The following is a 27,138-nucleotide window of genomic DNA, read 5'->3' on the forward strand; positions in this document are numbered from 1 at the left end:
CAAAGAAAGCTATCAGATTGGTTTGACATGATTTGTTCTTTACAAACCCATGCTGGCTGTAACTTATCACCTTATTATCTTCCAGATGTTTGCAGATGGATTCCTTAATTACTTGCTCCATTATCTTCCCTGGCACTATATTAACCCTTTTCTAGTCTTCTGGAATCTCTCCCGACTTCCATGATTTTTCAAAGATAATAGCTAAAGGCTACCTCCAGTATCAGCTCCTTGAGTATTCTAGCATGCATTTCATCAGGTCCTGGTGACTTGCAGACATCTAACATTTCTAAGTAATTTGTAACTTGTTCTTTTATTTTAACTTCTAAATCTACCCCATTTCCACTAGCATTCACTATGTTAGGCATCCCGTCACCATCCATTTTCTTGACGAAAACTGAAACAAAAGAGTCATTAAGCACCCCTGCTATTTCCAAGTTTCCTGTTATTGTTTCTCCCTCGTCAGTGGCTGAAATAACTCTGATGATGTATTTAAAATTAACTGTATTTAAACACGATATGGATCAAAAAGGTCTAAGTAGCCAATCAGGATATTTGACTGAATAATAAACATTCAACACTTTATTTTGAGAGAGCCCAGTGAAAATATTCTGTGTCCTAGGTCAGAGGGAAAAAACATAAATGTTCTAATAGAACTTAAGAACTTAGGCAGCTTAGTTCCTAAGACAAAAATGAAATCTCATTAAAACAAATTACTGCACCAGAGAATTGGAAAGTAGCAAATACAGTACATATCAGTGCTTTTTTTGTTTTAAAAAAAGTGTTGGTACTAGGGTTTTTTCAAGAAAAACAAAAACAAAAAAACCCCAAAAACTTGACAGGGAAAATTTGTTGAGGAAAAAAAAAGGTGTGATCCCTTTAATTGATGCATGTCCCGAGCGGGCCTCCGTCCAGCACAGCACAACTGCTCACTCCCAGGGCCAGATGGGGGCTGTGATGGAGGAAAGTGGTGAGTGCTCAAAAAGAGGTGATGGTACGCTGTACTGGTGCGTACCATTACAAAAAAGCACTGGCACATATTATATATATATATATATATTTTTTTCCGACTTGCAACGTGATCGGTTCCAGAGATAGCGTTGCAAGTTGGGGGCATCGTAACTCGAGTCCACATTTACAACAGGCGTCATAGGCCCTCGTAAATGCGGGGCCGAGGACGTAAGTTGGGGGATTTTGGCCCCTTCTGCACTTACGGAAAAGGTCATAAGTGCAGGGGGTCGTAAATCGGGCTATTGCAAAGCGGGGGCCTCCTGTATATTGCAGATTATGATACCTTATTTTTTGTATCTGGTGAACTGCCTGAAATGGTCATTAAAAATGGAACTATGAAACATGTAGGAAATCTGAAAGGGTCTAACAGAAGAGCTTCTAGAAAGGATAATGCGCCTCACAAATCTATTGGAGCTTGTTTTTCAGTGAGTCAATAAAACAGTGAATAAAGGAGAATTGTCTGCTGCAATTTATTTAGAATTCACAATGTTTTTGAGAAAGTTCCTCCCAAGGAGCTGCTAACAAAGCTGATTAGGGTGTGACATACAGGGTGTGTCTAGACTACATGCCTCCTTCGACGGAGGCATGTAGATTAGCCAGATCGGAAGAGGGAAATGAAGCCGCGATTAAAATAATCGCGGCTTCATTTAAATTTAAATGGCTGCCCCGATCTGCCGATCAGCTGTTTGTCGGCAGATCGGGGCAGTCTGGACGCGATGCGCCGACAAAGAAGCCTTTCTTCATCGACACAGGTAAACCTGGTTTCACGAGGCTTACCTGTGTCGATGAAGAAAGGCTTCTTTGTCGGCGTATCGCGTCCAGACTGCCCCGATCTGCCGACAAACAGCTGATCGGCAGATCGGGGCAGCCATTTAAATTTAAATGAAGCCGCGATTATTTTAATCGCGGCTTCATTTCCCTCTTCCGATCTGGCTAATCTACATGCCTCCGTCGAAGGAGGCATGTAGTCTAGACACACCCACAAAGAACAGCTCGGATCAGAAAATGATTATGACACATGATGGAAAACATGGGAAAATATAAGTTTATTTTCATGATGGCAAATGTTGACAGCAGGCTGCACAAGGTTCGGCCCTAGGACAGTTTTTGTTCAATTTATTTGCAAAGTGGAGTGAGTCATGAAGTGAGGCAAAATCAGCAGGTGACACTAAATTATTTATGATAATCAAGACTGAAGACAACTTGGCAAAACTTCAGAAGGATCAGACAGAGCCCAATTTGCAGCCAAGGAGCAGAAGGAACCTAGGCTGCCTGGAGAACTGCACAGAAGCCAAAAATGGTAAAGCTGGGGAGCTCAGCCACTGAAGCTGACTACAGGTTCCTCCTCCGGTGACACACTGGGTTGGAAAAAGAAGGCTCAGAGTTTGGCTGCCTAGATTGCCATCCCACAGGGAAGATAGCTTCCCTGTGGAATAGAGTGAAAAAACTTCTCTGTGTTGTAAATAATAATTGCCTAGTTTTAGATTAAATGAGCCTTAGCCTGTATGTTTTTTTATGGGCAGGGGAAGGTAATTGAAGGCTATTGTATGCCAATACAATACATTAAATCAGTACAGAAGTCAGCAAACAGATCTGAAAACAGGTGAGTCTGAGCGGAGTTGCATTGGAAGAGAAGGGAGGCAAAGCACCTGTTCCTTAAGTGCCATGAGTGAATTCTTGAGAGGGTGCGTGTGTGTTTGCTGGTTTCCTTTTTTAAAATTTTGTGGCAGCTGTTAGTGGGTAATGTGCTGTGAGAGAATCAGAGCCTTTGATCACAGTGGAGCCCTGATCAGGTACAGGGCTTCCCATATTAAGGGGGCTATAAAGGCATCCAAGCTACAAACTAGTGGAAGATAAAATACAGGAGGTGGAACTCAGGCTGAAGATCATTTGAATGGGACCTAGGAAGAATCCACTGATTGTCCACCAGATGATACTTCTAGATCCTTTCTGGAATGCCTCAATGGAGACTATACCCAGCAAAGGGAAATGCTTAAAGAAAGGGAGGATCAGGTGATCTTTGGTGAGATTCTACCATTTCCAAGAGGAGGAAAGCAAAGGTGAGACAAGATTATGATGCTCAACAGATGTCTTTGGCAGTGAAGCTAAAAGCATGACTCTGGAATGTCCAATGACTGGGAAGCATTCACAGGCAGAGTATTGTTATTACAGAATGAACACCACCTGACTAGGGAGGGAAACAGATTTCTAGGATGGTCACTGACTAACAGATTAAAAGAGCTTTAAATTAAGAATTTGCAGGCAAAGTTTGAGAGATTCTCAGGTCATGGAAAGTCATGAAAGATGAGAGAGATTTCAGAGGACTGGAAAATAAAAAAGAACAAATGTAGTACCAATCTATAAAAAAGGGAAGAATGGACAATCCAGGGAATTACAGACCAATCATCTTAATTTCAATACCTGGAAAGATTATGGGGCAATCCATTTGCAAATGCCCGAAAAAGAAAAAAATAATATTTTATGGATTTGACAAGAACACATCATGTCAAACCCATCTAGTAGTTTTCTTTACCCGGATAACAAGCCTTGTGGAAAGAGGATGTGGTAGATGTAGTGTAACTTGACTTTAATAAGGCTTTTCATACCATTTTGCATGGACTTCTTATAAAAAACTAACAAAATACAATCTAGGTGGGTGCACAACTGGCTGGAAAACTTCCCAGAAAGAAGTAATCAGTGGTTCACAGTCAAGCTAAAAGAGCATAAATAGTGGGGTCTCACAGAGATCAGATCTAGGTCCAGTTCTGTTCAATATCTTCATCAGTGATTTACACAGTGGTCTAGAGAGTACTGTGATAAAGTTTGAGCATGATACAAAGCTGGAAGGCATTGAAAGTGCTTTGAAGGATACGATTAAAATTCAAAATTATCTGGACAACCTGGAGAAATGGTCTGAAGTAAACAGAATGAAATTCAATAAGAACAAACACAAAGTACTGCACCTAGGAAGAATCAATCAGTTGTACACATATAAAATAGAAAGTGACAGCCTCAGAAGGAATATTGCAGGAAGGGATCTGAAAAGGATAGTGGATCACAAGCTAAATATGTCAGCAATGTGAGACTGTTGCAAAAAAAATGCAAAAGAAAAAAAACAAACAAACCCCATCATTCAGAGATATATCAGCAGCAGTGCTGTAAGCAAGATATAAGAAGTAATTCAGAAGAAACAAAAAGATTAAAACATGATCTATGAGGGAAGAATGAAAAATGAGGCTGGATAGTCTGGAGAATAGAAGAGTGAGAGGAGACATAATGACAATTTTCAAGGAGATAAAAGGAGGAGGGAGAAAATGTGTTCTCCTTAACCTCTCAGGATAGGACAAAAAGCAATGTGCTAAAATAGCAGTAAGAACAGGTTAGACTGGACACTAGAAAAACTTCCTGTCATGGTGGTTAAGCACTGGAATACATGAATTAGAGAGGCTGAGGAATCTCCATCACTGTAGATTTTTAAGAGGAGGTTAGACAAACAGCTTTCAGGGTTGCTCTAGATAATACTTCATCCCGCCATGATTGCAGGGGACTGGATTAAATGAACTCTCAAGATCCCTTCTGGCTGAATAACTCTAGGATTCTGTAATCTCCATGCTTGAGTCTAACACTGAGTGGGGAGGTAAATTAAGGGAGAATATAGCATTGGAGAAAGGAAAAACAAAGGGTAGGAGACTGGACATCAAGAAGAAAGATAGTGCCAATAATAATGGCACTTAGTGGAAGTAAAATGACTTTATATTACAGGTAAGCAATCTGGGTGAAACGAAGCAGAAACAACAAAGACGTCTGCATACTAATGCAAGGACTCTGGGTAACAAAATGGAAGAACTAGAATTACTGGGGCAGCAAGTGAAACCAGATGACAGAGGGATAACAGGAACATCATGAAATAGTAGTAGTTATGGCTGAAGCACAGGTATTGAAGATTATTTGTTGTTCAGGAAAACCAGAAATAAAGGAACAGGTGGTGAAGTGGAATAGTATTTTAACAAAGAGGTAGACTGTACAGAAATTAGAAATGATGAAATGGATAAAAGAGAATCTGTTTAACATTGGGGAAGAAAGGTAAGAGAGGTTTGGGATAGTGCTTTGCTACAAACCCACAGGATCCAATTTTGATATGGCTAGAGCATGTCATACTCAATCGGAACTATTGTACTGCTATGTCCCTCAGTGCTCTAACCTGGCTCTAACTTTTACACCATTTCGCTGTGAGAGCAACCACACCTTATCTGCTTGATTTTTAGAGCAAGGACATGGCTTTCCTCTATTATAAACATATCGCTCTCCATCTTCAGTCGCCAGTGGTGAGATCACAGGTAAACACCTGCAGCTGACCTGGCTAGCTGATTTAGGCTTGAGCTACAGAGTTGTAAAATTGTGGTACAGATGTTCAGGATTGGACTGGAGCCTGAACTCTGGGATTGCACCAGGTGGGAAGGCCCCAGTGGCTGGGCCTCAGCCCGAGTCCTAAGGTCTGCATTGAGCCCTCTGAACCTGAGTCATCTGACCCTGGCCAGCCAGTGATGTTTAATTGCTCTGCAGACATACTCAGGAGGGCCCTGTTAGATTAAGAAGCCCATCTTTCGATAATTCTTTAAGGCCTGAGCTCAACTAAAGGAAAAAAAGAAATACAGGGAAGCTTTAAAACAAACATCTTGGGTGCGTCTAGACTGGCAAGATTTTGTGCAAAAGCAAAAGCTTTTGCGCAAAAACTTGCCAGCTGTCTACACTGGCCGCTTGAATTTCCGCAAGAGCACTGACTTTGTAATGTACAACATCAGTGCTTCTTGCGCAAATACTTTCACGCTCCTGCTCAGGGATAAGCCCTCTTGCGCAAGAATACTTGCGCAAGAGGGCCAGTGTAGACAGGCACCTTAATTTTTTGTACAAGAAAGCCTGATGGCTAAAATGGCCATCGGAGCTTTCTTGCACAAAAGCGCATCTAGATTGGCACGGATGCTTTTGCGCAAAAGCACTTTTTGCGCAAAAGCATCCTTGCCAATCTAGACGCTCTTTTGCGGAAATACATTTAACGGAAAAACGTTTCCGTTAAAAGTATTTCCACAAAATCATGCCAGTCTAGACGTAGCCCTTCCCTTCACAATCAAAAAGTGGAGTTAGAGGTATAGGGAGAGCACTATATATTGTTACTCTCTGGCTGTTACTTTTTGCTTTGGCCAAACTGATAGCTTATGAATTGATGCAGCTTTCTGGTTGTGGAGGAGTGGGAGGTGGTTTGCTGGTAGAGGAAGAAATGAAGGGTGGAAACAACATATTTATACTGGCAGTGTGTACTCTAGTCTAAAATGGGAAGGTTAGAATGTCTCACCTTCCTCTACCTAGGGAATTATACTCACAAACTGAAAAAGAACCAATATCCCTTTCCTTCTGAACACATGATGAACATGGAGTGCACTGCAGTTAGACTTCCTAAACCAGGATCCCCCATAGATGTAATATGCACTTCGCAAACATGGCTATCCACAGGAGGTATAAAGAAATGAGCTGGAGGCCTTTCAGGCAGGAGCTGGCAAGATAAGCAGCTGAATTCACAAACTGACAACTTCAAATAGTTTCTCTTTCCACTGTACAATCACAGACACCAAAAACAAAACAAAAACCCTAAACACAAACTGTTATTATTATACAAATGTTTTTATTCAGTACTGATCATAGGCAAAGAATGGTATTAAAAACTTTTCTTTCAAACTTATGTTGTCACTCTTGTTTTCAGAAGCAAAACATAGCCAAAGTTCTGAAAGGTCCATCAACTGCATCAAACTCAGATTGAATCAGGCTAGATAGCACTGAGATAAACGCTTCTCTACTTCTTTCTTGTTTTGTAATGTCAGATAAACCATACCAAAAATCAAATATGAAATGCAATTCAGATTTACATAATATAAAAATAAGGATATAGAGGAGACTGTAAATTGCAAGCAGAAAACTCACCTTGGAATTAACTGTTACCTGCATCTGCCGCTTATCAAGTTTTTTTAATTTTTCAGTTTTTTACCACCAGGATATAGGAAACAGTATCTACATAATCCAACACAGATTACAAGTAGCTACCTCAGAAGAAGTCACTGAAAAGTTCCATGGTACCTTGAACTAACTGGTTTGTGATTAGTGAAACATACATTATCGCCTGCTGCCCAATACATAAAATTCCATCCTTAGAGCCATCCTTGCACATCTTTGCCAATCATGAATTTCACAATTCCATAAGAAAAATCTGATTCTGCCCCGCCTGTCACCTTTAGTTGGAGTAAGATGGTGTATACGCCTGAAATGGCAGAGCACTCAGAAGTCATATGCTTGATATGAATTGAATCCCAAAATCCTGAAAATGTGTGTATGCTACGTTACAATAATCTGGGAACTCAAAATCTTTCAAGTGCCTATGTTGGTGCATCTAACAGGCAAAAGGAAGCTGTTGGATACATGCATTTTTCATATCTCTCACCTGCACCTGAAGTACACATACAAAATCCAGAAATGCAGGATAACCACAATGATCTGTAACACTCATGCAAGACTTTTATGGCTTCATTCTGCAAGGTCCTGAGCATTCTGGCTGAAAACCAGCAAAACACTTAAATACATATGTAAAACTAAGCTTGAGTGCTTTGCTGGATGAAGGCCAGAGTGCTCAGGACCTTGTTGGACAAGTCCCTATAAACACGAGTTAGTTATTCTGTGCAGATCAGTCATTCTTCGACAATTTGCTATATTATCCAGTCCTGCTTTTCAGATTCACGCTCTCTCTCCCTTTTGCTTGATTTTGGCACAGTGATTGCTTTATGGTCCTCTGCACTCAACATAATTTAATTACTCTTGTTTTAGTTTTGTTCAGCTTCCAAATACATGGCAATGTTATATCCTACTCAGGCTCATACTTGTATTTTTAGTCATATGAACAATCAATATTCATGTTCATAACAATTCATAGGGTTTATTATTATTAATTATTATTAGCAATAGACATCAGTAGGCATTCTTTTTATGTTTAATATTTAATTGAATAATTAATCCGCATTTATCACTAAATATTAATGTATATTACAAATATTTTTTCCATATTATTTTAAAACACCAAATGCCAGGCAACTAATGCTCAAATACAATACAAGAAACAAAGACTTAGGTTTGGACTCAGATATTTGGTTAGCTGTTGGCTGTCACATTTGTAGATTTGTGCAGCCCTTCCATAGTCAGATCCCCCCAAAAATAAATGTTTCGTAAAGGGTAACAATATTTTGTGCCTAGAAAGAAGAGAGATTTTTGTTGCATAACTTTCTTCAAAGGGGCTGAAGTTTGACCTATGTAATCATGGCTCATATTGAAGAAGAAAATGAAGGGCTGACTGTTGCTTTTATGGCTGAAATTATAATATACACATGCCATATGTAGAAGAGACATCCATGTGATGAATTGCAGAGCCAGGAAATAAAATGAATTCATCACATACTCTGAACCACTTGCATGCTGTCCCAGGTCTACTTCTAACATTTCAAACTCATGAGGCTCTTCAAAGGGCCACATTATTATTATTATTATTATTTATATTCTGACAGAGTTTTTTTTCCTCCCAGCCCAAGTTATACTCATCACAGGTAATATTCCAGGAAATAACTCAATTTCCAAAAGGGACCAGGCTTGATTCTATTTCTAGAAGCTCTAGAGATATAGTTTAAGTTACAACATTTATGCATGGATGTGTTAAAATTAATAAAGGCCTCTGGACCTTCCGGGAGTAGAGTGAGCTCTGTCCCATTGGCAAATAGAGTAATTTCCTTTTTTCCAATGGTATAAATGGGTATATTGCTGACTCTAGAGTAGCCTGATTTTAAAGACCTACATATAATATATATGGACACAAATACACACGTAATTACAGGACAGAAACAAAGGGATGTTCCCTTTGCGAAATGTTTGCATTCAACCCATTTAGCAGCAATTTACTGCTTTATGCTGCACTCAAAAATGCTGCTTTTAACTCCTTGAAGTAGTCTGCATTGGTGCCTAAGGCACAATTCAACCTACTAAAATCAAGCTAAAGGCATTACTCTGTTTCTGTACTGGGAAAACAGTCTAGTTTAGGGCCAGGCTGAGCTAGCATGTGTAATTTAAGCACAAGCACATAGGGACCACTTTTCCTAGACAAGACAAGGCCTCAGAGGGTGACTGTTACATAGAGCCCTAATTCCAAATTAGACCTGGTTTCAGGTATGGAAACAGAAGTTTTTCACGGCCCAAATCTCAACATCTGCTACATACGCAAGACAAATATCACCTTTCCTTATGAAACCTGTTCAACAAACAACTGACGAACATAAACAACTTTTCTTACAAAAGCTTATTCATCAAAAACCTAAAAAGAATTGCAATAGGCTGATTTGAATCTATGTTTCTGAGAGGTAAAAGAATGACAAGGGTTGTTTGGAGTCTTTTTTTCTGGTTTTATATGACAATGATTTGACCCAGACTGGGAATGATAAATTCAGTCAAGTTGCTCTGGGAAGATGAACGAAATGAAAAATTGTGCCTTTCACCATGGGTAAATTTAATGTAATTATTCACTTGAAAGCAGGATTAAATCAATACCTTGTGCTTGGAAATATTTACACACCATGGGACCACTTACAGCAGATGGTGGAACGATTCAGTGAAATAAGCAATTAAAGATATAACGAAGGGAGCATCAAGGAAAATTAAAGAGAAAATATTTACACTCAAAAGATGACCTGGAAATGAAAATTCTGTGGCATATACAGAAAAGATCCTGGAGAAAATACTTTGGTATGTTAAAGCACAGGTACAAGCATCTAGTAAAAAGTTTCACCAAGGAGCAAGAGTCTGCACCTAGCCTCTGTTTTGGTTAACGGCCAAGTTTAAACTTGAGGTTTGGGGTAAACTAGGCCTCTGCAAGCTACTACATACAGAAAGCTTTTGAGGAATTAGAGGCCAATTTGGCAACATGTAAATCTGAGCCCATCAAGCTCTGTTGGAAATTATTTAAGGTTGACCAGTCTTGACAGCAACATAATTAAAATCTCCTACCTCTCCCTATTTAACCCAGCATGATATCCTTTGGAGTTGTCATCTGCTTTAAAGCAGTAACAGTCAGATAATTTCTGGTGGTCTAAACCTTTGGCCAAGTGGCATTTCTTGCACATATCCATAACATTCTTTCTTTCTATATTTTTTCTGCATACCTTGGTGGACCATAATTCACCATGATATTTTGATAGCTCATAGACTGAATTTTTTACAAATTAGTTGGTATTTAAGTATGTCTCCCCCTGACTTATTCTGGAAAACATTTTTGCTTGTGATTTAAAAGCAGGAAGATAAATGATACATTTTCAAGAAAATGAAGGGCTAAAATTATCCAATGGGAAATTTGGAGATCTTAGATTTAGATGAAGTTAGTCTTGATTTGCATCAGTGCAAAGGAAACTAGAATTGTGTAAGATGTTTTAAAAATTGGGAGAAATGAAATTTGATCTAAACAGCCTTGCAAGTACAGGTTGAAACTCTCTTAACAGGCACTCTTTGGTCTGGCAACATCCCTGGTCCAGCAGGACCATGGATGCTCCAGGACCAGAGAGTCCCACTGGAGGGCTAGCTCCCGGGAGCCCTGCAAACTGGCAGGGCAGCGGGGCTTCCCAGCAGAACTGCGGGGCTGCCCAGAGCAGCAGCAGGAGCCAGGTTCTGGAGTGGGAACCCAATACTCAGAGGCAGCGCTGCTGCCAGGCACTGGAGCAGAAGCCTGGTACACACACAGGAGGCAAGCCTGCCTGTTGCAGCAGTGGGAGCCCGGTGAGCAGAGGGGGTGGGTAGGGGCTGAAAGGGCAGCGGGGCCAGCGAGAGGGGGGAACCAGCTGGGAGGGCAGAAATTGGGGCAGGGCTGGAATGGGCTGGCAGCCAGTGTGCCAGAAGTGACCACCCCTGTTCCAACAAAATCCCTCATTCGAGACTGGTCAGGTTCTGAGGGTGCTGGACCAGAGTGGTCCAATCTGTATTTAAACTCTCTTGTAACAATTTTAGCTGGAAGCAGCAGCAATAGAATGGAGATAGACCTAGATCCGACTAGGATAAATATTTAAAATTCAGACACAATGAACTCTAATTTCCCCTTCCTCTCTATACAGAGATAATCACAAAATGAAAATTTAATTTCCAAGATGTTTCTTACAAACCTTTCAGATTTGGTCTCCTGAGGTGGTGACAGACTTGTCCCATAACGAGAAATAGGTGTTGTAGGTGCACTTAGTCCAGAATAAGGTCTTGTAGAAGAATAAGAGTTGTTGCCATAGCTACTGTTTCTAAAGGTACCGGAAAAACAGGAGACAGGAGGAGAAAGGGAGAGAGAAAGAAAGAAAATCAGTCAGCAAGAAACCATGTGACAGCATACCCTTTTTATTCATAGCTGGGGACTAAAGAACGTTGTACCTCAGAACTGCATGAACTGCCAGCCACATCCCCAACTTAGAAAAAGTAGCAAATCATCTCATTTTAATATAACCCATAACAAGAACAGATTTAATACTGTATTTTTTAAAATGCTAGTGTGGAGATTCAAAGAAGGATTACAATGTTCCTTTAAAGTGACAGCTGTTCACTGGAATACTTAATTGACTGCTCAGTTACTTAGAAATTTATTAGCTGGTTTGGGAGCTGATAATCTACCACCAGGAAAGAAACTGAAAAGATCAGTGTCAGCAGTATTCATTCCAAGTGAAATAAAGGAAAACCCCAATATTCCCCAGATATTGTCAGGACATGGAATCAAATAATTGGCTAATGTTTATGCTATAAATGAAAAGCATTCAAATTCTTTTCAATTAAAACATGAAGTATTTTCTTTCTCCACCCCTTTTTCCCCAACATAAGTCATCACTTAAGTGTCATTTCTTATGATGTCTGTAAAAAATGATAGTCCCAGTTAAATAAGACATGTCTTTTAGGAATTTCTACCATCCATTCACTCCATTAAAAAAATTCTTGAATTTAATGTTAGCTTGTTAATCAAAGAGAAATTGTTTCCAGGAACGGTCACCTCCCCAGAACCCCTAGTATCAATGTTTTCATCCTGGCTTTTCTACTGAGCAGGAAAGGCAGGTCCACAACTTTCATGTGTCTTTTAACTGCCCCAGGAGCATATGTAGCTGACATGTCATGGGTACACAAGGGAGGCTGGCTTTGGAAAAGTTTAAACCTTTCTTTCCACTTTTTGGAAGAGATGTACCTTTTCCACTGGGAGCCTACGCCATATGGTAGTTAAATTATTCCAAGAAGCCAACCCACCCAAATGTCAAAATTCCATGAAAGAAAAGCACATTGTCATTTTCTTTTTAACCACTCGCAATATTAAATATAATTCACACCTCTCCCCTCTCAAAATGCTAGTACTGCACAATTTCATTTTTTTTCACGTGTGTTACTTGGAAACTTACGTGCCTGTTTCAGCTCAGATTAACCCCAATCATTTGCTTATGGAAAACTGATTTATACAAATGTCCACATTTCATTTGGGCTGCCATGTGAAGTACTGATTGACATGGCAGGATTTATATCCTTAGAATACATTTAAGTTAGGAATCTTTTATGGGAGAGGCCTTGTTTTGAACAGAATGTATCATGTTTCCTCTCCATATCCTCATCTCCACAAATACTGTGAATGTCTTAAAGCACTATCAAACCCCTATTTGTAAGGGAAATGAAAGGACAAGTTTGGGAATATAACCTCTGTAACAGCTCTGGCAAGAGAATAGACTAGGAAATGGAAATAGTACTCTGAGATTATGTGCCTGTATAGCGCAGAGCCTCTTTGGTCACATAGGCCTAACATTGTCACTGATCTTCAGTCTGATAGAGATTAAATTGGGGGTCATGAGCCAGTAACAACTTTTCTACCTTGATTTTTCCAACTAAGAAATCGAGATAATACTACTTACAGCTCTCTCATGGGGTACTGTGAGGGTTATATGATCCCTGTGAAAGGGAAGGGAAAAATCCTTTGAGAAAGGGAAGTGCTCTCTAAGTTCCAAGTGCTGAGTTGTGGAAAAGTAAAACTCAGTTCTTTTTAGAGTGCTTTGGGGGCTACAGAGTAAACTAATGAAGAGAGTCCTTAGCATCAAAGGTTCTGCAGTCTGTCAGAAGGCAATGAGCTCAGCCTGAGTATGAAATTGAAGATCATCAACCCCTTATCCCACTACAAAGATAAACATCTGCATAACTTTTAGTATGTATCATACAACAGAGAGAGCTAAATAAGGGATAAGAATGGGCAGTAACTTGTCAAACATAATTATTTTGCATAACAAAATAGCAATCCAAATAAACCTAAATATTTTATTTAGTAAGACTTTTACTACATGCAAAATATTTACCAATTGCTTATTGAAAACATGTGCATTGAGGATTTACTACTAAGCTCAGTAAGGGCAGTAAAACCACTAATCAACTGTTAAACCTCAAAGTGTTGCAAATGATCAATTCTTTTATAAGCCTATAATACTGTAAGTGGCTTATTAAATCTCATTCCAGTGTGTAGCTAGAAATTTAAATTAAAGTGTGGCTGTTTCCTTAATTTCACGTATCTAATGGCTTTTCAGGATTAAACCTAATACAGTATGTATCTTTTGTGACATACAATATGAAACTGCAGAAACAAAAGCTACAGCTGTGTCTATACCAAAGCAGTGCAATGCTATAACAGTGGGGGTGAAATCCTCTGCCCATTTTAATCAATGAGAGTTTTGTCATTGACGTCAGTGGAATCAGGATTTCACCCTAAAATTTCTAGGGCCTGATTTTTATCTCACACACATTTTACATCAGTATAACTCCAATGATTTCCTGGAAATTACTGCTACAAATTATATCTATAAATGAAGCAAAACTGATGCCCATAAGCGTTTTCCTCCAAAGATGTTTTTACCATGATTTTCTAATGTCACTTAAAGAATACCATCTATTCACTATGTATCTTGAAGAGACACAGGATGAAATAACAGCATGAAAGACCAAGGAGGGAGAATCAGTCAAGTTAAAATATAGTATTACAAGACTAAAACTAATGCAGTATGTTCTAGAAACAATGCAACATGAAAAGCATGTAAACAGTACAATACAACTTTAGAAAGGTGCTATTAATTCATCTAAATATTAATGCCAGCGGTGTAAAATCTACCTGTTTTCCCTCATAACTTCTGCTTCCTTTTCTGTAACAGTTGTTGGAGACTCTTCAAAGTCATAGGAGAAAAGGTGAAAAGGGCTATGTGGTACATAAGGCAATTTCTCTATAGTTGGAGATGCCTTTGGCGTAATAGATGCTGATGAATTTTGGGAGGAGTTAAGTGAGACTGATGCAGGAGAGGATGATGATGAATGAACAGAATAATGGTGTGAGACACATGAATCAGGCACTGAAGATGAGCTGCTGGATGGATTCTTGGATTTAGAGCAGTGGAGAGGCCTCTCGGCTTGAGAACCTGTACTTGAGACGGTTGAAGAATCAGAAGTCTGATTCTCATTCCGCAGCTTTTCATTTGCAACCTGGTACACATCTGAGACTTCACTGCAAGGGAAGGTGTGGTGAGGAGGAAACAAGAGAAAAGGCAAAGCAAGATAAGGAGAGAGGGGATCAAAGATCATATAGTTAGGGGGGGAAATCCAGAAGAGTAAAATAAAAACAAAAACTTCCTAAATGTAGCCAATTGCCATCACTGTTAAAAAGCTAGCAAAAACTCAAAGCTTTGTATACCAGGGGGATTCTTCTTAGGACTGGAAAATAATGCAGAATATTCAGATTTGATTTAGAGGAAAGAAAGGGTATTAACCCATGAAAATTCAGAACCATTTAATCTAGTTTTTATGAGTTTTTTTCCACTACAGGTCTCTATACAGGTTGAACCTTGTTAGTCCAGCTCTTGGGACCTGATCGGTTCTGAACCAGACAATTTTCCAGACCAGGGGAGGTCAATATTGTCTAGCAGCATTACTAGCACTTCCACTGCTTACTGGCTCTTAGAAGATATCTAGGGGTAAATTAGAGCTAAATAACAACACAGAACACAGAGCTAGGACTGGAGGCTGTAAACAAACTTAACAGGACCATGGGAAACTTGGCCACACACATGAAAAGTGGACATCCTACTAACTAAAATCATTCTGCACAACAGATATTTCCAGATCAGAGTTTTGGATTAGAAAGGTTCAACTTGTACTATCCTCAAGTGGCCAAATAAATCCCAAAGCAGCCTTACTATACTGGATGATCTGGCCCAACAGATAATTTACGATGTGTGCCAAAGTCTAATGACCATCCTGTATTCTGATACAACATTTTTATAAAAACGAGGAGTCTTGTGGCACATTAAAAGCTAACAGATTTATTCGGGCATACGCTTTCATGGGCAAAACCCCATTTAGTCAGATCTGATAAAGTAGGTTTTTGCCCATGAAAGCGTATGCCCAAATAAATCTTGTTCACTTTTAAGGTGCCACAGAATCCTAGTTATTTTCATGGATTTAGACTAACACTGCTAGCCCTCTAACATTTTATTATAGAAGTACATGGAGATCTACTGACACAAAGTGCTATGAGAGAGCCAGGTAGTGTTATATAAAACTAATTTACCAAAGATGAAGCCCCAAATGACCCAAGCCAGGTTTCTTCTACCAAAACAAAACCCTACAGTGGTTTTAAAAGCCATTTGCCATCAGTGTGTTTATGCACCTCTATAGGTACTTTCATGACCGTTCTCACTATCTGAATGCCAGTACAAGGCTTCCATCCAATGTAATCACTACATAGGGACTGCATGAGGGTATTACAAGCAGATTAGTTGTGCAGAGATTCCTGTGCACTGAGGGCAGTAGAAAGGGGTCTTTGCTTTGGTCCTGCCTAGCTTACTGTTATTGTTATAAAGTAGAACCAGAGGCAGGATGGGCAAAGAACCATGGGAGCTGCCTTGGAGCAGGTCTGTTAGTCTTGATAACCAGAGCCCATAGTCTGGAAAAGCAACTATGGGGGCCAGTATTGCAGCCTTGAGCTGGGTCACCAGATTGGTGGGTGGATTTCACCACTCCTACCACTCTGAACTCCAACTGTGTGGCACCTGAGTATTCAGGATTTGAGAAAGGAGTGGATTTCACCCTGCAGATAACATTGATTACTGTATTTTTGAATGGATAATCATAAAATCAAAGGGAGTTTTTCAGAAAGGATTTGCATAGAGAATTATGAACTATTATCATCCATCTATTTCACCCCAAATCTGCTGTCATAAATTATAGTTAAGATACCAACTTGACTGGACTAGAGCAACAATTTGAATTTTTGAAGCTCAACTTCCCATAGGAGCAACATCCTCAGAAACCTAGAAACATTCATCTACTGTGCCAGATAAGAATCACCTGGCCATAGATCAATATATTCCCACAATCCCTGACAAAGTGGCCTGGAATAAATCTCCAGAGCACGGGTCCCAACCAGTTACTTTACAATGGCAGTTAAAGAGTAATTTTGTAAACAATGATCTGAAACATCACTCTAGCTGTATCAAAGTAGATATTATTTTTAAAATATGAAAGTTACATATGCACAAAACAGTGCATACATGACTCTTCAATTACACCTCTTTACGTGCTGTTGTTTAATATTCAGTTAATTAAATAATTGAGTTTTTAAGCATTGGATTTGAGGAAATTATCACTTAATTTTAAATTTTCAGAAGGCCATTGGCTAGATTTGCAGACTGGAAGACATTAATAACAACATTACAGTGTTTTCTTTGGAATTTGCACATTAAAGAGTTTCCTTTCCTCCTTCAATGCTGTACAAGACTGTATGAATGCGGTTAAGTACAAAAAAAATTACATATATATATATCCAATCTCATTTTGCAGAATTGCAGAGCCAAACATTTTAACTTAAATCAAATGGCTGTCTAGAAGAGAAAGCATATTTTCTTTTTCTGATTTATTTATTAGGAAAAAATTACCACTGGCCAAATCCATATGAACCTCAGGAAATAAATGGAAAATATAACATTTGAACAGGGAATATTGATAGTTATAATTTGTTTATATATATACACACACAAATACATGTCTGTGTCCAGCTTTGTCTCTCAGTTAAGTATTTTTCCCCTATGATACAAATTTTTAAAATTCTAAAATAACTAGCAGGCAATATTTCAAAAACGGTAATATTTTTACATAAGGATTCATAAAAAGAATTACTATAATGAAAAAGACACATTTTTGTCTGATGATGGATCATGGAAACACTAACAAAGGATGTTCAGGAAGAGGTGCATAGGAGTTGCAGCAAAGTACTGCAGCAAAGCATGTGATGAATAGCTTTGCTGAAAGAGATTAAATTAGGCACCTGCTTTAAATTCCATCATCAGCTCTGCCTGTTAAATCTCCTGAATTGAACTAGTGTATCTAATGTGCAGCCCATTGGATTTTTATAATTAAATGCATTTTGATAATTCCATAAATATGAACAAGGCTTTGCCAAGTCAACAGGTTTGTTCTAAGGTATGTTTTTATAGTGAAAAGTATGACTATGGTTTCAAGGATAGTTGTATACTATAAATCAGTAAGGTGAATTCATGCTACAAATATTGGAGGTGAGGTCAGGAAATGTGAGGGGAGGGACACTGAACCCCAGTACCTGGCTTTGACCTGCCTACTGGCCTCTTCCTCCCACTCATCCTCAGTATTAGGCTCTGTGACTGGTTGTTCCTCGTCCTCTTCATCCTCCTCCTCCTCTCTGAGACCAAACCAAGGAAAGAAGCATGCAATGGGATAGAAATAGAGAAGGCGGAAAAGAAAAAGATAAGTCGCCCCAAAACACTAGACCCAAAAATGTTAGAAATGGAAAGAAAAAAAATTACTTCAGCCACTACATGAGAAATCATCTTACTCACATAAAATCTTTTGGAAAATGAGTAATTATGCTGCAATTATATGCACTGTTTACAGTAGTTAAAGTGTTTAAATATCCAGGATATTTAAATTTATACTGATGTTATCACAAAGGGATTATTAATACATTGATTCGTTTTCCATGTGATTCGTTTTTAAAAAATTCATAAAACTGTCCCTTTCTTTTCTAGACCTAGAATTCAGCGCTGCTGTGGTGCTACTCCCACAGACACTTGTGTAAGCTATTTCCCCATATCATACCAAGAGGCAATTTATTTTGCAATAAACTATGTCACTTCGCTTAAAGCACCACACAAAATGAATCTAGGTGGTATGATGTAATAATATTAAAAGCCAAAAATAAAATATTTTGCTTGAAAAGCTGACAGGAATTTCAAAGGCACCTATTTAACAAGAAAATTAAGGATGTAAACCACCAACTTAAAAATAAATCTAATACAAAATAACCAAGATAAAGTTTACAACTTTTTAGAGGTTAAACATTTTATTTACAAGATGATTGTATACGAATTGTCCGTTGACGGAAAAAAGAGGAATCATTAGCATTGCAAGAAACATATATTTTTTACCCAGAGATCAGATGAAAATTACAAGTCATGCATAAGCCCCATTCTAAACCACATCCCAACTATAAGCTCATTAACTACATTACACTCCCCTCAAATAATACATCTATATATAATTTTAAAATAATTTCTCTTTTAGTTTCTCTTTCTTAGGAGTTGCTCTAGTTCTCCATCTGACTTACTAAAGAGTGTCATTATCCATGTTATATGCAAAAGAGACATCACTTGACCAGAAATACCACAAATGGCCATGAAACTTTTAATATTCTCATATTCCACTCACTTTTCTGATTGCAAGGGTTTTCTTTTTTAAATTCTATAGGGATGCTCTATGGATTTTTTAATTTGTGTAAAGGTAGTATATTAATATATGTAGTTAGGATATTTTAGTGTCACAAGAAAAATGAATGGTGTTAATGTGAAAAAAAAAGTTTTCAGTGGCATAGAACAACAGTCTTAATATAAAATATCCAAGTTAAAATTGCCAAATGCTATCCTACTGAAGTCAAGAGGACTTTAGCCACTGATTCAGTGGGAACAAGAATCAGGTCCAAAGTTTGTTATATTAGCTTGATTTACTAGCATTGTAAGAAGATGGCTGCGGTTGAAACCCTTTTCTGAAACCACTGGGAAGCATCCAACTATTCTCAAAGCATGCAGAATGCAACACCAACAACATCGGCAGCTGTCTCAAACCACTACTAAGGTGTCTTAGTGAAAGGAGCATAATTAGAATCATACTAGATACGCGAGGGGAGGGGGGCATTTTTCATTTTCTTTTCTTTTGGGAGACCTTTCATGACTTCAAAAATATAAATTATACAAAGCAAGTGGCATGAAAATCAGCCAATTGAAGAGTTATTGCCTTTAGCTCACCAGCTAGCAGCTGAGCATTAGCTTTGCAAGCACATGACCTTTTGCTCAGGGGGAATGCTTATAGTAGCTCTGCTGCAACTTGTTGCTACCAGCCAGGGTTGAGGGAGAGGAGCTGGTTTTAGACCATGGCTCATAAGATCGCAGCGCAATGACTTACACTGTCAATTCCTTAATGGCACTAACAGTGTTTTCTTTCACAAACCGCTATGTTTATATGTTCACTTGCCAAGGGGAAGTGTGTGGGGGGTTAACTTTGCCATAAATATTCGCTCTTGGGGGAAGTTTGGCATATGCAGGCTGAACCCTGAGGCAAAAATGTTCAAGCTACCTTCTTCATCTGAAGTAATATTTTACCCTAAAGCTGCCTCGTTCACACAGGAGAAAGCAGACTTCCTGGTACATTTTGTTTCATATCTAAAAACTTAGGACCTGAATGTACAACTCTTCCTTGGGTTACTGAGCACTCCTTTCTTTAAGATGAACCACTGGCATGCAACTATTTGTCTTAGTAAGTGCCCACCAATGTGAGGAAGGGCTGAACATTCTGACTTTTCCTGCGAGGTTTGTTAACTCCCATCAGAAGGTTTCTGGATTGACTTTTCCAAATACCTCTTACAAGTCAAAATGCCTCATGTTACAACAGAAACAGAAACAAATCAGGGTATAACAAATCAATATCGTAAGTACCAGCTTTATGCTTCATGCACTGATTTTAAAGATTTTGGTCCCAATTTTCAAAACAGGATTGCTAAATCAATTTACACCCAAATAGAGTGAAATTCTGGCTATGAATGACACTGACTTCATTGGGGCAAGACTGCATTCTGATGTAGTGAATCTTGGAGCTACTGGCCGCTCAGCATATATGAAATGCAGGACACATAATTATGTGGGTAAGACCATGTGCCTATGTTGATTCAATATGGACTCTGGACTGTGTGTGTGGCATCAGTTGCAGAATTGGGATCTACGTATGGATTTAGGAACCTAATTTTAGTCACCTAGTTTTGAAATGCTTGGGATTTTTGCGAATTCCTTATGTGAAATGAAATATACAATCATCTTTCACATTCAGTTACGAACAAGGGATGCAGAGAACCTTTTCATTTGTCTTTGTCAGTGGAAAATCTGATTCCCAGATTGCAGAAGGATTAACTATAGGACTGGGATTAAATCCATCTTTGAAGACCATAGGCTGAGTAAGGTGACCATCATAAACTGAAGTCACATGAATAAAAGTCCCCTACAACATTTCTGCTATTCACTTAGCCTGAAGGAACAATTTTTCTTCAGGAAATTAAGTTTCCTGAAGAATTACAACAAAACTATCTAAGTCAGCACAAGCAAAAATTCAGCAGATTAACAGTAACAAAAACATGCCAAAATACAGCCCATAATACTTCAGTTTCAGTGCTGTCAATCTGGCCTTTAACATGAATGCTAATCCTTTTAAATATGTTTGAACAAGGGACTCATATCAAAGTGTAGTCATAAAAGTCATCCATGTTTCTCATATGGATAAAGGAACTTGGCCTTTGGCCTCACATCTCACAACACATACACAACGTGCAGGAGAGTTGTACATAATATCTGTGCATTTGGATGATTTAATTGCTTTGAGGATTGCAGTAACAGGATAGGGAGTAACTTTCACTTCTAATTCAGTTGTTATAATAGATCCCAGGTTAAAAGAAATGAAAAATCATTATCATGTAACAGCTATCTGGAGTTTCTGAGTGCATGAACTTAGCCCAGTTCTAGTGGACAGGCAGTCACATCTCCAAAACCCCCAATAAAATCGGCACACTTGGCAGTCTCATGGGTGAAGTCAAGACCCACATGGTCCCGAATGAGATTTACACACCCTTTCCCCTACCTGTCAGATCAGGTTTCAGGACTAGAATCTTAAGGAAGATCTTATGTGTCCTCTGATCTTGCTCTACCTTCTGTGCATACACATAGAATACTTCAGTTGCTAGTTATCTGGCATTGCTTACAAGCACGGATCTCACTTTAGGGGTTAAAAAATGTCGTCTTACATGTTACTGCTTGCAAGATGTCAAGGCAGGACATTCAAAATCATATAACTGGCGGGGAGCTTACGTTACCACTCCCTGCACCAAATCAGGCTGTGAAAGCTATGGACAAGTCCATTTGCAGCACAGCCTCTGGCCACCAAACAACCAGCAACTCAGACATTTGTGTATTGTTTCAAAGTATCACATGTTTCAAATGATCTACATATGGAGCTTTCCCGTGACAGCACATTTGGTTTTATGATTACAATTGGCCATTAACACATATGGAGGTAATCTTTACAAAGCTGCATGTTTTATAAGAAATCTGCCTGTTCTTTTTGAACAAGAGCTTTGGTTTTTGTATAAGCAAAATGAAGACAATAAACAAAGACATTAAACTCACTGCTGAGTGGACACTTAGGTGTGAAGCATGGGCACATGGTCTCCACGTGCTCTAAGTGGATCTCTTGACTTCTGAGTTCACCTCAGACAGGCTAGTAAAGTGCCTGTATATCAGCCCACTCCCTGACTCTTAAAATGGCCTTACATTAATCTCATTTGTATCTCTCCTCCTATCTACTCCTCTTTAAAGATGCAGCGAGACCAGTGATGCTCCAATGTACAAGTTGAGACCAGGGATCCTACATTTTTTTGGAAGGAGGGGAGGCAGAATCTATTTTGTGGCAGTAGGTGGACTGAGGGGTTGGCAATTGATGGAGCTTTCTCCTCCCTTCTCCCCAGTTATGCAGTGGCGGTATAACAGAATGATGGGTCCATTCTGTTCTCCTTTTAGATGACGACTTCACTTTAAAGATGCCAATCAGCTAGACTTCTTCTCAGGCCATGGGGACCATTCTCATGTACTTTCTCTCAACCTCAGCTGTCCTGAAGGAATCTGGACCTTATCAGATTAGAAAGGCTCAGTGACTCTGGTGATTTCTGCCCTAGCAGGATGGGGCACATATGGCAGTTGGCCTGGGAAGAATCAGAGGAAGGGGTTGTCTGTTTGAAGATGTCAGGGGCAGTGGGGAAAGAGAGGAGAGGGAAATATACACTGGCTTCTGCGGCTGTGGAGCCAAATTGGACCATGCCCGCTACGGTGGAATTCACACCGTGGAAAAAGCTGAAGCGACATATTAAGGAAAGACCCAGATCCAGCACATGACTTCTAGAGCAGTGTTTCTCAACCTTTATTTTTTTTTATAAAGTATCCCTTTTAAAAAAAGTTATAAGTACCCCCAGTACCTACAGTTTTCAGAACACAAAATTTTTTTTCTACCATTGCAACACATTTGTTTCAACAACTTAATTGGAGCCAGGTGGGCGGTGACATGTTTGGGTGTAACAAGTACAAAAATAACGAAGCGCTGTAAAACTTAAAACAAAAATTGAGTTTCTCCAAATTTCAGTTGTGTTGACATACCTCCCAGACTTCTCTCAAGTACCCCTAAGGGTACTCGTACCACTGGCTGAGAAACACTGTTCTAGAATATAGTTGTTATGAAAGTGGGTTTCATCATGCCTGGGATGATTGACAAGTTTACTCTTAAAATACCTGTAGAATCAAGACTGTGTTTTTCAGTTTTTAAGTTAGCAAATAGTTCCAGTGCCAGCAGACTTTCAATGCTGATAGAAAATACATGTTCTACAGATTTTTTTGTTTAAGCAATGGTGTAAAAATGGAAAATATGTTCCAACATATTCATTAAAATTGGAAAACAGCTAAAGAAAGACTGAGAATGCCATTTATATAATAAAACATTGGTGAAGGTGAACAGATAGAGGAGAGAGATCAAATGGGAAGAATCAACAGATTTCTGAATATACCTGGCAGCTCCAACAGAGCCTTTATTATTAAGTATGTGTTTATTTTTGTGTGACTAGGAGAAGGGATAACTTGGCAATACTTTCTTCTTCTCTGTATGTATATAGGTAGATTTTGTGCCAATTCAATAATACAATTAGATTAAGAAAAATGCTTCAGTGGAAACAGATCAATGAAATTAAACTTAAAAAACCTGGGATGGTTTTCAGCAATGGCCTAGCTGCTTTATCAAGTTCAGTACAAAGCAAATATTTATCTCTACAAAACTTACAGCTAGCAGTGTATGGACTGACATGTTTGACCAACATTAAGGCCACTGCTGGCTTACTTAGGTTCTGTGATATCAGTGACAAATCAGAAATTTTGCAATTAGTGCTTTTAAAACAGTAAAAATAAGTTTTGGAACAACAGATACATTAAATATCAACTTAAAATGGCTTTCTGATATCCACTACAGGGGGGAAATACCTTTAAATGATTATCATCAGCCAAGAGAACTAATAGACATCTAAGGGTATGTCTACACTTGTTCCCTAGTTCAAGCTAGGGATGCAAATGTAGGCGATGGAAATTGCTAATGAAGTGGGGATTTAAATATCCCGCGCTTCATTAGCTTGATCTCGCCGGCGTGTTACTCCGCTCAACAGCTGATTCGAAACAGGAAGTGCGCGCCAGGACGCGTTGGTTTGAACCAAACCCCTTGGTTCGAACTAACATTACCCCTCAAAAAATGAGGAGTAATGTTAGTTCGAACCAAGGGGTTTGGTTCGAACCAACGTGTCCTGGCACGCACTTCCTAGTTCGAATCAGCTGTTGAGCAAAGTAATGCGCCGGCGAGATCATGCTAAAGAAGCGCAGGATATTTAAATCCCCGCTTCATTAGCAATTTCCGTTGCCTACATTTGCATCCCTTGCTCGAACTAGAGAGCAAGTGTAGACCTACCCTACTAGTACAAAGTTGTTGTTTGATTATTTCCATGGTGAGAACCCAAAGTTAAACTGGGAAATATGTATAGCCCCTTTAAAGTACATGTAGGTTTAGCAAGTGTATAAAGTATAATTTATGGATACAGACTTCATCAAGGAATTGAAAATAAATGTAGCCAAAGCTTTAAAAGTAATGGGCAATCTTTCTCCTTTCTTTTTATTTAAAAATCAAATCAAATTGTTCCTCTTGCTGACATTGGAGAGCCTCCTCAAGTTAATGAATTATAAGCTTTAAAACAGGGGTGGGGAATCTTTTTTGAGTCAGGGCGCTGACCACGATTAAAAACAGTTGGGTGCTACACACAAGTGAGAAGCAATAACAATAACAAAAACAAACCGTCACTGACGCGGTCTTCAACTGAGAAGAAGAAAGGCACTCCCCACATACCCCTTGCACACCAGAGCCTAGGGAGGCCCAGCCTAGTAGTTTTTGTGTGCTCCAACCCTGCGGTGGAGTAGCGGAGGGTCTGCAGTGCCAGTGCGAGCTCCCCAATGCTGAGAGGGCCATGAGCCTCGGGGACTGGATCCGGGCAAAATACTGGGCTGTCCGGGCCAATACTGGACGCTTGGCAACCCTACCTAAGGTTCCCCACCCCTGCTTTAAAAACACAGAGACTGAAGAAAAAAAACCCTAACAACTGAAAGCCTAACCTGCACGTTTATTTAAATGGGAAAAAAGCAAAACCAGTAAGTTACTACCTAAAGATAGTAACTCACACTCAGACATGGAAGAATCTTAATGTTTCATTTACATGACCATGTTTTTCTTAAATCCAAGATGTAAATATTCCTTAGTGGAGTCTCAATCTAATATCTGTGTACCCTACAATGTGATTAGGAGCAGTCTTTGAGAACACAGTGGAAAAGGAGGCTGCAGCTATCAAATTACCAGGATTAAAAGGAATAGCACCAGAAGTACAATCAGAAGACAATAGACCTGGATTAAGGCTTTCAAAAACAAGGAGTTTGAAATTATAAAGTCTGTGGGATCCTTCCGCAAGAGTTGAAAGCATCACAGTATGGCATGCTAACACAATAGAATATGAGAACACAGAGATGAAAAAAAACTGTTTAAGTTATCTAGTCCATTCTCCAGTCAGCACAAGATTGCTCCCTACAGTACAGAGTTTAACATTTCAACAAGCAAAGTTTTTAATGTCTCAACCTCTCAGTATTCTAACAGGCAGCTTGAAACACAGGCACTTCTCAATTCTATATTGTTTTCCAACAGAAAGAAATGGCTCAGAGAATTTGAAGGAAGCAGCTGGGAAAATATTTCTGTCTATCGGAAGGATTTTCAATGTAAGACCAACTTCTGCTATCCTTAGTATCAACAGGACTTTTCATGAAGTAAGCCAAGGTAAGGTTTTACTCAACATGGTTAACAGTAGCAGAATCTGATCCACAACAGAGGAACTAAAAGGATGATTTTGTAACAATATTTTGAGTTTTTCTACCACATATCATTTGGTTTACATGAACAATTATGCAAGTTTCACTGAATGAGATATTAAATGTATCAAAAACCTCATTTAATATTTGATTCTTGTTCTTATAGGGCCCGATTCAACTGCCCTTATAGTCAACAGGAGTTGAAAGTCAACCTGTTTTCCCTCTCACTTTAACAGACATTGGATCAGGGCCCAAAACAGTGATTCTGAAAGAAGGTTTAGGGACCAGAGGCCTACGGGTCTTTTCTAGTTGGTCTGAAGAGTTAAATATTTTGAGAACCAAGTGTGTGTGTGTGGGGCGGGGGGGGGGGGGGGGGCAGGAAAGGAACTGAAATGTTGAGAGGGAAGGTGAGGTCATGAGATAATCGCTCACTTAGGAAGTGGTCTCCACAGAATGATACAGTTGGACTTTCCTAGTTATGTTATAGGACACTGTACTCCCACTTCTTTAAAACTACCAGGTATGCAAAAGCTTTTGTGTACTTCTTACTGGTGATGAGGAAAAGATGAGGTTTAAAAATTAAGGGAATGGCAAACAAGCTCTTTTCATTTTAGTTTCTTCAAATAGCCCTATTTATATATTCATGACACATCATGGGCCATGCTCATTGATATGGGCACTATCCCTCTCAACATTGTTTTTTTTAAATGAAACATTAGGGTTGATTTAAAGACATTTCACCTTTTCCCCCCCTTGAAATGTCAGAGCTGATTTCTCTTTCGTAAAGCACTTGGGCTATGTCTAGGCTGCAGGCTTCTTTCGAAAGAGGCTCTTTCGAAAGCACCTTTCGAAAGAGCCTCTTTCGAAAGATCGCGTCTAGACTGCAGGCGGATCTTTCGAAAGAGAAATCCGCTTTTTCGAAAGAGAGCACCCAGCGAGTCTGGATGCTCTCTTTCGAAGACGGCCTATTTACATTGAAGAACGCCTTCTTTCGAAAGAGGAACTTTCGAAAGAAGGCGTTCTTCCTCGTAAATTGAGGTTTACCGCCATCGAAAGAAAAGCCGCGTTCTTTCGAATTAATTTCGAAAGAACGCGGCTTGAGTCTGGACGCAGGGGAAGTTTTTTCGGGAAAAGGCTGAGTCTGGACACAGCCTTGGAAAGCAGCTTTCCTGAACTCCTTACAGGTGAATAAATAGAAAATGAAAAATGGTCCATCAAGGAGAGGTCTTTACAAGTCATAGTGGGAAACAATTTTATTTCCTTCCAGGACTGCTTGCTGCTGTCATAAATTTATGGCTCAAATTCCATTTCCCTAGGTTAAATAGTACAGTTCATAGTTAACTACTCCAGCCCTTTTCTTCCTTTTATGAGCATTCTAGTGTAGTCTTTCGTTTCATGGACAGAACAGGTTTAATTAGTCTTATGTGCAAGGCAAAACTACAAAAGGGAGAGCTATTAATATTTCAAATTAATC

The 27,138-nt window shown here is 39.2% G+C and overlaps 1 protein-coding gene across 11 annotated transcripts in view; it reads right to left on the reverse strand.

Moving 5' to 3' along the window:
• FHOD3 (formin homology 2 domain containing 3) overlaps nt 1-27,138 on the reverse strand; it is a 590,681-nt gene that overhangs the window by 121,374 nt on the left and 442,169 nt on the right. For 6 of the 11 annotated variants that reach the window (XM_075921655.1, XM_075921652.1, XM_025187260.2 and 3 more), the window contains 3 exons: nt 17,726-17,824; nt 14,231-14,617; nt 11,235-11,360 (listed from right to left, as the gene is read on the reverse strand). The exons of 1 other annotated variant lie outside the window; for it this stretch is intronic. In XM_075921655.1, the coding sequence (XP_075777770.1) occupies nt 11,235-11,360; nt 14,231-14,617; nt 17,726-17,824 (612 nt within the window). The remainder of the gene's footprint in view (nt 1-11,234; nt 11,361-14,230; nt 14,618-17,725; nt 17,825-27,138) is intronic. 4 more of the 11 variants (XM_006128123.4, XM_006128121.4, XM_006128120.4 and 1 more) reach the window with 2 other exon arrangements.

This window comes from Pelodiscus sinensis, chromosome 2 (genome assembly GCF_049634645.1).
Source record: "Pelodiscus sinensis isolate JC-2024 chromosome 2, ASM4963464v1, whole genome shotgun sequence".
In the NCBI taxonomy this organism is placed as follows: domain Eukaryota; kingdom Metazoa; phylum Chordata; order Testudines; family Trionychidae; genus Pelodiscus; species Pelodiscus sinensis.